This window comes from Brienomyrus brachyistius, chromosome 22 (assembly GCF_023856365.1).
Source record: "Brienomyrus brachyistius isolate T26 chromosome 22, BBRACH_0.4, whole genome shotgun sequence".
Lineage (NCBI taxonomy): Eukaryota > Metazoa > Chordata > Actinopteri > Osteoglossiformes > Mormyridae > Brienomyrus > Brienomyrus brachyistius.
The window spans coordinates 16,514,428-16,526,930 of NC_064554.1; the positions used below are offsets into that span (position 1 = coordinate 16,514,428).

General features: G+C 42.8%; 1 protein-coding gene across 3 annotated transcripts in view; it reads left to right on the plus strand.

Moving 5' to 3' along the window:
* Positions 1-11,056, plus strand: part of gcgra (glucagon receptor a) — a 41,856-nt gene extending 30,800 nt beyond the window's left edge. For all 3 annotated transcript variants that reach the window (XM_048990679.1, XM_048990681.1, XM_048990680.1), the window contains exons 10-14: positions 1,325-1,394; positions 4,755-4,843; positions 5,500-5,641; positions 7,179-7,220; positions 7,318-11,056. In XM_048990679.1, coding sequence (XP_048846636.1) covers positions 1,325-1,394; positions 4,755-4,843; positions 5,500-5,641; positions 7,179-7,220; positions 7,318-7,668 — 694 coding nt within the window. In that variant the 3' untranslated portion in view covers positions 7,669-11,056. The remainder of the gene's footprint in view (positions 1-1,324; positions 1,395-4,754; positions 4,844-5,499; positions 5,642-7,178; positions 7,221-7,317) is intronic.
* Positions 11,057-12,503: the final 1,447 nt, after the last annotated feature.

Consider the following 12,503-nt stretch of genomic DNA (forward strand, 5'->3'; position numbering starts at 1 on the left):
CTGCTGCCTGCACAAGCTGTATGTTACTGTCTTGCGGTTACTGTGCCTCCACAGAGCGTGTGGCAAGTGTCCCACACATTGGCTGGGACATATACAGGGGCGTGGCCTCTTCGGCATACGCCCAAGCTGAAAGCTGATTGGCCCCGGAGTGCCCCCTCACCTGTCACTCATTGATTCCAAACATGTGATTGGCTAATGATGAGGCTGGACTCTTTCGATGAACTATAATCCCTTGTACGCCCCCTACTTTCAGAAAATCCTATAATTGCCCCTGAACACCAGGGAGCACCTGTGGCTCGCAAAATGAGCAGCCTCCATTTTTTGAGCTTTTACTCATCAAAGACAAATCATTGTGGCAAAGCAAGATGAATACAAAAAAGCCTTACTGGGAATTTTCACCTCGTTGTTATAAATAGAGCTGATGCTTTTATTCAATGCAGCTTTAATTTTTTGCCCATTTGACTGGCCGATTATTTACTGAAGCAATCCATCTCAAAAGGACTGCAGTTAGATCCATGTCCTTTGCCACCACGCCACCTGCTGGACATGTCTGAAATTGCACCACAGACTGAACTACCACGCTATAACGCTGCAGCATTCGGGTAGCTCTGCTGTGACACATGCTGTGGATGCTGATGTACTGCTGCACGCAGGGTTTGAAAAAAATTATATTATTATATTATGTTATATTATATTATGTCACCTGTTATTTTGACATTGTGGGGGGCATTTTTTCCTGATTGTGATTGCAATCAAAAAACTTAAAATGTCAACAGTCTTATATTTTGTTTGGTTATTTATGATTAAGCTTTCAGCTGGGTAGGGGTTAAGGTTGTTGCGATTATGGTTATGCCCATAGAAATGAATGGACAGTCCCCACAAAGATATGAACATGAACATGTGTGTGTATAGAGTAAATTTTTGGAAAGTAGCTTTTAGCTTAGATCTCTTAGCAATTTGCTTCACTGTTGGTTTCTTAACAGCCTTCGCAGTTGAACTCAGTTTCACTGTGAATTTAAGTGTTAATTTACATGCTGGTGGGGGTGCCTTGAAATTGCCCCTGTATGGTGGTAAAAGCATATTGTCTTGGTCCCCACGACTCCTAATTTGTCCCCCAACCCCTGCTCCTTAAATCATTCTCTTTAGCTCCCCCTAGATGGATTCCTTCATTATAAAAGAATAATTCATTAGCAAACCGCATGTAGCACTTTGCACCTCATGCGGCGATCGGTCCGGGTCTGGGGAGCAGTGATTGTCTGCGAGGTCAGTAGTGAATGAGCGGGTTATAGCTGTGGGTTGTAATGGGGACTTATGTCATCACCAGGTGCTGGCAGAGGAACGACAGCATGGCCTACTGGTGGATCATACGCTCCCCAATTCTGCTCGCTATCCTGGTGAGTGCTTGCTTCCTGAAATGGGCCTGTCCATCCATCCATCATCCATCTGTCCATCCATCCATCATCCATCCATCATCCACCCATCCATCCATCATCCATCCACTTGTCCATCTGTCCATCCATTCATCTAAAAAGCTAACAATATTCAATTTAAATTTAAGACCCATCATTAGGGCATTGCCGGTGGTCAAAGGTAATAATGGCCAAAGCCTATGTGGTGCCCCCCACAGGTGAAGAATTAAAAAGGGACACTCGGTACTTTTAAAAGGGGGCCCTTTAAATAGCTTGGCACCTTCCCCCCCAGCCCCACATGCCCATTACTGCCATGATTTCCAGAAGGAGAAGTTCTGAGAAATTCAAATTAAATTATTAATATAATAGAATTATGCAGTCTTTACACTAAGAATTATTATCAGATAATTACAAAATTATACTTTTTCACATAACTAAAGAATAAAGAAGTAATAATCGAATCCTATGCATTTTACATAATTGCTTATACATCATAAGCCAATTTTTAGACGTCATACAGAAAGGAACTGAACAAGGACACGTAGAGAATGCAGAGACTCTGCGAATGCAGTCCCAAAGGGGGCATCGAACCAACAAACCCTCACCATAAAACAGCAAAATAAAAATTAAACATAAATAATTGCACTTATTTCACTTTCCCTATTCTGTCAGTTCCAAGCATCTTACAGACATTATCCTTGCTACTAAAATCACAGCCTTTGTCCCCCTGAGACTGACTGCTCTTCCTTTATTGCAGCTTTTTCTGAATCGTGAGTAATTTGTAAATGATTTAAAAATATATATTTATGTTTATTCATATGTTTTTTTTATTAGGATTATCTGACTTGGTGCAGCAGTTATTTTCTGTTATTTTCTGCAATTTTCAGTTCTGCTCATAGCTCCTGTCCTGAATAATTGGGCTGGACACTGAAACTCTGCTTCTCACTCTTCTATGTGGCTGTAACATGTCTGGCAACAGGAATTAATATGTCTGATATTCGTAAGGTCCTGTAGTTATTAAATACAGGATTTGAACCAGGCTTTTGGCTCTCAGAGTTTTAAGCAGAGGTGGAAATTTCAGGTCCAGAAAGTACAAATCCAGACCGAGGTTTTGCTTCAACCAACCAGTTGACTACTCTGACTAAGACTCTTTTATAGTCAACTGGTTGGTTGAAACTAAATCTTGGTCTGGATTTCTAATTTCTGGACCTGAACTTTCCACCTCTGGCTTTAAGTCACTCATACACATTTTGGTGTCTTTCGAAGGAAAAGTAGGGTGAGTCTTAGTGGAGGGGATTGTTCCTGGCCATCGAAGGCTGGGAGCTGGGCCCTCGCCACGTCCTCTCCACATGCTTTCCGATAAGCATCTGTAACAGTGTTTACCACATCTCGTAGGAATTCCCGTGTTTGCGTTCTCTATTTCCATGGAGTCCACAGTGTTGAATTGCGTTCGTTTCCTGCTCCCCACCCTGGTTTGTTCTGAATTGGGCTGTTCGCTGGTCCAACCAGACCGGGTAGGCCTCTGTCGCCTCCCGCATCCTGGATGTTCCGCGGTAAATTTCACCACACTGTGACAGCTCCGTTATGTAACGCTACATCACCGTTGCCTCGGTGACCAATCTACCTTTGAAGGTGGCACCTTGACCTTCTGAATTAAATGTATGAGAAGATCATTGTTCCCCCCCAGGACAACAAACTCGGTAGCTAATTCTTTTTTCATTTTCTATTGAATGATGCCCGTAGTGGCCACACTTCAATCGCTATGGATAAATACATCTCTTATTTCATTATTGTTTTATACAGAGAGTGACTCATATACTCTGTAGCTGAATCTGAAGGTTGATAGCGTGTTTTACTCTCTCTTACCTGACTAGTCTGTCAGTGGAGGGAAGTTGCTGGCATCATTCCATCAAGTAGCCCCTATGAACTTGGTGTTTTGACAGGTGTAAGTAGACCTAGAAAAGTCTGGAAGGAATCTTGGCAAGGCAACTTACGTTATATCTTAACCGACTTAAGTCTTAAAGATGCCTTGGCTTGCAGCAGGTATGGTGAACCAGACCCAAGCTACAGCCTTTTGAGGAATCTGTATCTTGACTGGTGTTGCTTATAAATTTAAATAAGTCCATGTATCGTAACTAGCAATGGGTTTTAAAATGCCCCAATGCTTCGGCCGCTGTCTTGATGGGCAGTCTTGAAGGTGATGTGCAGCTCAGTGGATTAGGGATCTGCACCCGCGTCTGGAATGTCATGGGTTTGAATCCTGTAGCAAGCAGAGTAATCACATATCCTTTGGGTCCTTGAGCAAGGCCTGTACCCAGCAGCTCCAGGGATTCTGGACACTGGTTTAAACTTGTTCTCACCTGTTTTTAGGCTCACAGAGAACAAAGTGAAAACCCGAGGGGTTTCCCCGCGGGAATGAATAAAGTGCATCTATTCCATCAGTAGCTTTTAGGAGTTCGGTGTAACTTATCTGCCTGCTGAAGAATTGCTGGGGTTGGACCCCTGAGGTGGGAGCCGCCTTCAGGGAAGCAGGCAAACACACCCCCAACGTCTGAGTCATCTGAATGCAGACTGAGGTCTGTAGCGGATGTGGAAACGAGAGAGCTGAAGGAAACTAAAAACAGACACGCGACGTGAACAAGCTTGACATTTTTGTCTATAAGCACGAACCGAATTCCAGCAACAAGTAAAGATAAACAGAATGGCGAATGGTCACGCACATCGGTAAACACGCTGGTTTGGGCACGACCTGCCCAAACGACCTGCTCTGGTCTTTCTCCAGTCATCAGTGGGTCAATCCCTTGCCTCGTCAGAAGCATTTTGCTAAATGATTTCCCATCCAAAAGCTGAACTGCGATAGGCTGCAATCTTTGGTCACATGGTCATGGTTCAACAGACGATGTCAATCGAAAGGGGTTGTGTCTCGATATTTTCTTGCTTATTTTATGAGCATTACAATGAAATTAGTTTTAACATAATATGCCCAGCCGATCTACCAGGACTTATGAAATTACATCTACAGAACCTAGGGATGATGACAGCTAATTTAGACTCTGATTTGGTTTTATTTCTGCCAAAATCTGCCCAGAGACAGGTTGCTGCTGTCACTTGTGTGCAGACCATAATACTATGAAAAGCAGAATATCTAGAGGCAGGTTTGTAGATGAAAGAAAGTTGTATTGGATGAAATGGATGTCTTGCTTCTGGTCTTCAGCTACCCTCTTCTCTCCAGCCCCTGTCACCCAGCGGTCGTATGTTTCTACATCAAACAACTTTGCTTGCTCTTCTGTGGTTTCCTGATCGTAACATAACTGTGTTCATTTATATCTGCTGTCTCCCATTCAGATCAACTTCTTCATCTTCGTCCAGATTATCAAGATCCTGATGTCTAAATTGAGAGCACACCAGATGCGATATACGGACTACAAGTTCCGGTGAGTGCTGGTGCCGTTACACATTACTTCAGGGGACATGAATAATGTAGTAGTACACACTTACTTAATGCATTAATTAACCAGTAACTAAGTGTTTCTTAAGTACTGATCCCATGTTCATTCATTATTAATCAGTCATGACAGTTCATGTATTTTATTGGGAATCCTATATTTGTTCATGATTTGTTTGTGAGTAGTAAATGAGTAATTTTTGCCCCCTCGGTCTTACCATTATTAACTAATTAGTTGACTATTAACTAACATGAATGGAATACATGAACATCATGATTAATTAATGATGAACAAGCATGGGATCAGTACGTGAATAACACTTAGTTACTGGTTAATTAATGCATTAAGTAAACATGTACTACAATATACTCATGTCTCCTCAAATAATGTATGACCGCTGGTACTTATGAGTTACACCTCTGACTTATGGATCATCCTCTCGGGTTCTTAATTAATATATTTTATTGGTGTAATTAAGTTTTCCTCGAGTTATAACAATCATTCAGGTTTATGACGCTCATTTTACTCCACATCTCCTTAACTGTCTTTTTTCTCTTCCTTCGTCTCCTTTATTGTCTCCTTCTCTGAACACCGTGTCTCGTTCCCCCTCTTCATGCCCTCCGTCTCTTTCTCTTTGTCCACAGTCTGGCCAAGTCCACTCTCACCCTTATCCCTTTGTTAGGGATCCACTGGATCCTGTCCGCCTTTGTCATGGAGGAGCAGGTGACGAATGGCCCGTTGCGTCTCGCCAAGCTGTTCTACGACCTGTTTTTCGACTCCTTCCAGGTCAGCCGATGTTCCCGCGAGTTATGAAGAGTGCCAAGCTCACATGGTCATATGTGCATGTGGCGCAGTCACACACCAATGTTCTAGTACTACTTGATATGTCAGAATTCAGTGGCAGCATTAATATGTCCATTGTAGTTTCATAACAATATATAATTGTTTGATTGTACCTTCCTGAATTTTCTAGAACTCTGGCACATATTTGATTCCATTATTATTTAAGTGAAAGTCCAATGGCAAAAGGAATATATGCATTACAGCTACATAACAGCATAGAATACTTATGCTGTACCTTCTGGAGGTTTCCAGAACTCTGGCCCGTGATCAGTTGTCAGTTTCTGTCCATAAAACCACCCTATGAACTGATTCTGGCTTATTATTGCAGTATATGTACGACAAATTCATTGTGCATGAAGATAAGAACATTTGCCAGCCACAAATTGTTGGACTTGGCACTTTAATGCCTTGACGCCAATTTGTTTTAGTTTGACACAGCTGTACTGTGTCAGCTGGGTTTCTTGGCTGAATTAGCTTGATTGCTCTCAAACCAGGTATGCCTCACATTTTGGGCTTAAAAGCCCACGGGCTCCTGTACACATTTATACAAGCGGCCGGGCTGTCTCGGGACTCAGACAGATAGCAACATTTCTTCCTCTTCATCCTGTGTTTACGTCGTTGGCTTGTCTGCATAAGTTGTAAATCTCGCCGAGTATGAAGAGTAGAGAATATCTGGGTGGAAGGATTTAGTGAACTGAGAAAATCAAGATGGATCCCAAGGCAGAAGAGGTTTGGTCAGCAGTCGCTCTGATGGGAACCCAAATATATGAAGGGTACTTTACTTAAAAGGTATTCAAACAGAAGAAGGTCGTGAAACAAGGTGTCGCTCCAACAAATAAGGCCAAAACTACAGTGTGGTTGCGCAATTCCTGGGCATTGTTCCCATGTGCCATTATGTGGTTAAAATTATCGGCTGTCATGAGATCGATCAATCTACCAAGTCATCTATATAGAAGATCCAGCGCATGATATTAGTGACCTTAATGGGGTTCTTGTTTTTCAATGAAACTGAGCACCCTGGCCATCAATCAGCTCACCAGGCTTATCGTATGCAGTTTCGTACCTCTAATAGCATGCCGCCATTTAGCCCGGTTCAGAAATTCATTTATGTACAACTAAAATCTATCACGGAGTGACTGATTGTCAGACACAATGCTTGGTTTGCAACAAGTCTGTGATCAACTGGACATCTGTCCAGCTGCATCTATTGTATGTCCATCCACAATGTTCCACGTGATGAAGAAACAACGTAAGAGCTTGTTTTCACCATTCAGGTACTAGACAGTATGGAGCAATCGGTGCATGATGGACTGAAAGTTGAAAGTCTCTTGTTTCTTCAAAGAACAAAACATATTTCTTCTCCCAGGATGCATTGTAGGATACCCTGTGAATCAGATTGTCTGTTAGATATTTCCAGTTCATTTCAAAGTGTAGGATCAGGCTGTGTACAAAATGACACCTTTTTTTTGCATTTCCTCAGGGTCTGCTAGTGGCTATCTTGTACTGCTTTGTCAACAAAGAGGTGAGTCTTGGAGCCATTTTTTGGCTTTTCCGCTTTGTTCCGAGTGTCGTCCGGAATCCTGTAACATTGGCCCATCCTCCTATTTTTTTCCCTCCAGGTACAATCTGAGATGATGAAGAAGTGGAAGCGGCGGAGGTTGGGGAAGAACATCGAGGAGGAGTACCGCCATACTCACAGTCAGCTGCCCCATATGAAGGGCAGCATCGGGGGCCACCCACCATGCCCCCCCAAGCCTCCTGACCCGAGCAAGCCCCCTAGCGGCCAGGAGGAGAATCGACAGCTGGTGGGCAGTCACCCGAATGGCGTGGGCAAAACCCCGACATGTCTGCCGTTCCCTCTCTCGTCACAAGATGGCAGCAGTCATAGTACACTGATAGAGAACATCAACCTGGAAGACAGGGTACAGTGTTATGTGCCCCACCACAACAGCGTGGAGAGCAATTTTTGAGCTGGAGAGCCTGTCCCTCCACCCATTTTTGCTCCAGTACCCTTCAAGACAGCTTATGGACAGAGATGTATCTCTGGTGAGCAGAGTTGGAACGTGGAGATGCTGGGTCCAGCCCAGCAGTGGTTGCTGGACTTTACGTGGCCCGAAAGACACACAAAACTCTTCCTGAGTCTCAACCGGATACCGGGAATTCTTGGAGAGATTGCCCAGTGGGCTTATTTATGTGCTTTTATGAAATAGCATCTTGTTGTAAGATCTTAAAAGTGTGCCTAAAACGTGCACCTAGAACATTCGCCTAAAAGCAAGAAACTGAAAATGAAAAATTAGTGTAACGTAAGTTACAAAAACCTAGAAACCTCAAGGTAATGAACAGGGTCTTGGGTTTAACCTTTTCAGTAGTTATTCGTCCAATAGTTATTTGGTACTTGGGTCTTAAGACTCTCTGTCTCTCTCACATTCACAGCGACACACATGTATCATGTACATGCACAAATGTTAAAGTCTGAATAAGATGTACAGTCTAAAAATTCATCCATAAACAATGATTCCTGAAATAATCTGTACGTGTGATATTAAGGGGAATCACAGCAGCCATGCGAAGGGTCCATCCCTGACCCTGCAATTCTGAACCAGTGAAACAATTTCTGGGGACGTTTGCGGAATGTTGTGCTTGTGTATATTATAGCTGCGTTCTAGAGTGGAACTCTGTCCGGGGATTCTATGACAGGAATCTAGAAATTTTAGGTGAAAAGGACATTACATACAACTGAAGTCTTCAATGACATACCTTTCAGAGGTGTGGACATTGGTTGTCATTTGTACAGAAACGTGCAAATGTGATATGGCATTTTTTTGCTGTTGTTGTTATAATTATAGTAGGGGTAGTGGTGTTGTGAGTAGCTGTTGTATTATGTAAGTATAGATGTTGTGTGGGAGGCCCCAAAACAATGTGAAATGCAGTGAGTATAGAAAAGCTGATTAAAACAGGAGAGTGGTACCCTTATGTTCTGCAGGGACATTATCTCTCCGGGTACTTGTATATCTGCATAATCTCTCACACACTTAAATTCACACATTGATGCATACATACAGAATCCATGCGAATGTCCACCTTAAAGTTTATACAGTGTCTTGCAGTCAAGCCCTATGAACATAGGAAATGCTTCTTGCATATCATACATTCTTACATTCTTAAAATAATATCAAGGTCCATTGTGTCACCGAGCACAGGAATAAACCTCTTAAGGTGGAAATGGGAAGGAAGTTCTGTGGTGTGGAGGTCATGTGATAAGCTGTGAGGGTGGGATTGGCTGTAAGTTCCCACTTTCAATACAGCAGATATGAACTTACATAATTGAGTACAGAATGTTCAGAGTCAAAAAGTCACTGTCCTAGAGTCATGTGGTTGTCATGTGATATAAAACACACACACACACATACTGTACACATATTCATATCTTTATGGGGACTCTCCACTCTTCAGTTCTTTCTGAAAAATGAATTCATTTATGTTGGGGATGCAAATGATAGACAGTGACACACACACACACACACACACTCTTCACAGCATGCTTATACTGTATATATCTTAAGTCTTCACACGCCACTTAACTGGATCCAGTGATCTATGACCAACTATACGGCAGCTGAGCTCCTGTAATAATACTTGCAGACTCTGCCTCGCTTTCAGTGCATTATCTTTACCTGTATCTTAGTACATGTTCAGCCAAGAATAGACAAGGACAGATATCTCTATCTCTGCCTCAGAGCTGCTGAGCACCTGCTCTCTGGTCCTGGACAGCTAAATGCAAATACTCTGGGATGAATCCCAGCACTCATTCTCTAAGACCAGCATCACTTTCTCTAGTTCTAGGAAATCCCCCACCTCAATGCTGTTCTTAGTGAAGCCTCTTAATTAAGGTAGGACCGAGTTACCACACAATATTGATTGACATGCCTTATCTACGAATGCCTATTACCAATTCCCATACTGATATTCTATATCTACGATCTCTGACTTCATTTGACTCATCTGTGCCCTATAAATAACACAAAACAAGCTAGAATTCTGTGAAACTTTGATACGAGTGAGTCGATAACAGAAAAGCACAAGCGAAGGAAAGAGGATTGTTATTGTTGCCGTACGTTTTTATACTCGAGAGTTTTAGTGTTTAAAGTTTGTGTTTTTTTGTGGCAGCTGATATGTCATTGGCTTGAGGTGCTTCGGGGGGGTGGGGGGGGGGGGGATCATGTCAGCCGATGATGGGCAGGTAGTGAATCTCCTTACGGGACATGAAGGGGGGCACTGTAAGGGGAGGTGTGAGAATGGTGAGGTATGAGTCATATTAATGGCCGGGCATTTAGATGGAGTATAAATAATCCCTCCCTCAGTCATCCATCATTAGCATCATTACATAGACATCAAAAACACCAAGACTACTCAGAAGTCCAGCTGGAGCGCAAAAGAAGTCTAATTCCTTGAAATCTTTGCTGGAAAACAAACCGTACACAAAGCAAGTTCCCAGCGCCTTGTTTCTGCGGCATGGCTCTAGATCTTAATCAAGGGCCATCAAGACGCAAGAACTGGTCAGAGGAGAAAGTACACTTCATTTTCATGCAAATGCATTTGAGTATTATGGATTGATAGTTCACCCATTAACGGCGATAATGATCGTTTTTATATCAAGCAATGGCGGCCGTTCCCCATGGCAACAGAAGGCCATTGAATCATCAGAGCTAAAATAGTCCGATGTGTTGTGTCACTGTTAGTCAAAGAGTTTAGTTTCAGACACCATTCAGGGATGGAGGACATGAAATCAGCAAAGCAGAGCTTTAACCGAAGGTATCTGCGGGTTTTTTTTTTTAAGTTTCCTTTTCCGATGGCATGAATTTAGACCCGACTTTAGTAGCAGGTTTCAAAGCGATTAAGAATAATTAAGTAACTGCTTCAAAGCAATTAAGAGTTCAGTTGAAAACCCGTAAACTTTGCCGGTTTCAGTGGAAAAGCAATTCTTGCTTTAGAGGGACCTAATCAGTGCGATCTAGCATCCAGTGACAATCTGTTTTACGCACACCGGTGAGTCATCCTGTTGTTCTGTTGGCTGCCGGCCCCCCAGCACTGCTGAATGCTACAAGCGGCCGCACCTTCCCCTCTGGACGAGCTTAAGACTGTCTGAAGGTACAAACCTGTCCATCAAGCATCTATATATTCGTGGTCTTTCTTCTCCTGGGGCTTTACCCGTGTGCTGATGTGAACTTCGTGGCATGCGCCGTGAGGCAGCTCTGGGCCTCCTGTATGTAAATAAATATGTTCATTTGTGTTGTTTTTCTATGGGTATTATTTCATGACGATAAAAAAACCAATAAAGCCGCAGGTTGAACAAACGGACTGGCGAACGTTCAGGCGTGATATTTCGCACCCTTTTCAGTGTGTGAGAGTGTGTGGAACGTTACTGTTTACACATTTAGATGTTAAGCTGTAAGGCTTTCAGTGAAATGTGCAACACTCTTTAGTCATCATGTACTTCTACTATGTGAGTTCTGGTTCTAATTATTCTCATAATAACAGAACAATTCTCACCATTGGCGTGTGTGAGGAGCAAAATTATTGTCACTGAACCTTAATGTCTGCGTATCTCCAGGAGATGTTTATGTCTAACATGCATTTGTTGGCAAAAAAAAAAAAAAAACAATGATGTAACAGGCATCAGAAATGGTTCTTTTGTGTTCAATAAATCTGTCGATTTGTTCTAAAATTTTTGGTGCATTTGTACAAAGAAATCAGAGTGAAATTACAAGGCATTGAAAAATATCTTCTGGTGGCTTTCTGGAAACAGGTCAAATATAAAATTCAAACTCTAAACAAATCCAGACATATTTTAAACAAAAAATGACTACATGTACAAACATGGCTTCTAGTTACCTCTCTTTTAAGTGCATATTTTATGTTTCATTGATAATAAAATTTGAAAGCACCAATTTGCCTCTTCAGTCACCCCATCTGGACATTTTAACTTAGAAGCGTAGTACCTTTTACCGTGGAGAAGTACCTCCGTTTTAGTCTTGGCAGGGGGAGCTGTGTTTGATTCTCAGTGATATGCAAGTTATAAATTGGACGCGCCATGTTCTGGCTACTTGATCTCCGCTAGTCTGCCTTGCTGATGAGCTTTTTGTCGGATAGGTAGCCTCTTTCCATCTAAGGGCTTCTCTCTCGCTTTCCGCCCTGCTTTTGGCAAACGAAATCTGTCCGACTGTAAACACTGCGAGCCGTTCTTCCTCTCGACTTTCACGAACTCCAGTTCTTTCGCAGTCCCCCCCCCCCCCCGCCCCCACCCATAATCTACTGACGCCTACTCTATCACAGAAAATTCTACCTTCTTAAAGACTTCATGGCGACTTGCCATAGCGCAATATTTATTCTTGTGGAGAGAATAAAGTGCTACTGCAACAGGACAAAGGCATCGACCTGCCCAGGCCATTGGACGCACTTCCTGGCTCAAATTCTTTTTCTTCCCCTCCCAGCTATGTGAACATTGTGACCTTCAAGGCTGCAACGCTTAAGATCTACTTTAAAGGCCACGGCCGCCAACCTTTCAATCAAACCTGGGCTTGTTTATTGATTGTACATGTAGATGGCATCCATGAAGGCATCTCCTTGGGTGAAGTGTATCCCTTTCTGCAAATCCACCTGCGTTTAAATGCACTCATTAACACCTCATTAAATGCACCTCTTGCTGTTTGTGGTAAACGAGGACATCAGAGCTAAAGGCCTGTCCTTGTGACCACATCCTGCAGCTTCATGTCTCATCTGGTCCTGGAAAGGCCCATGTAAACTG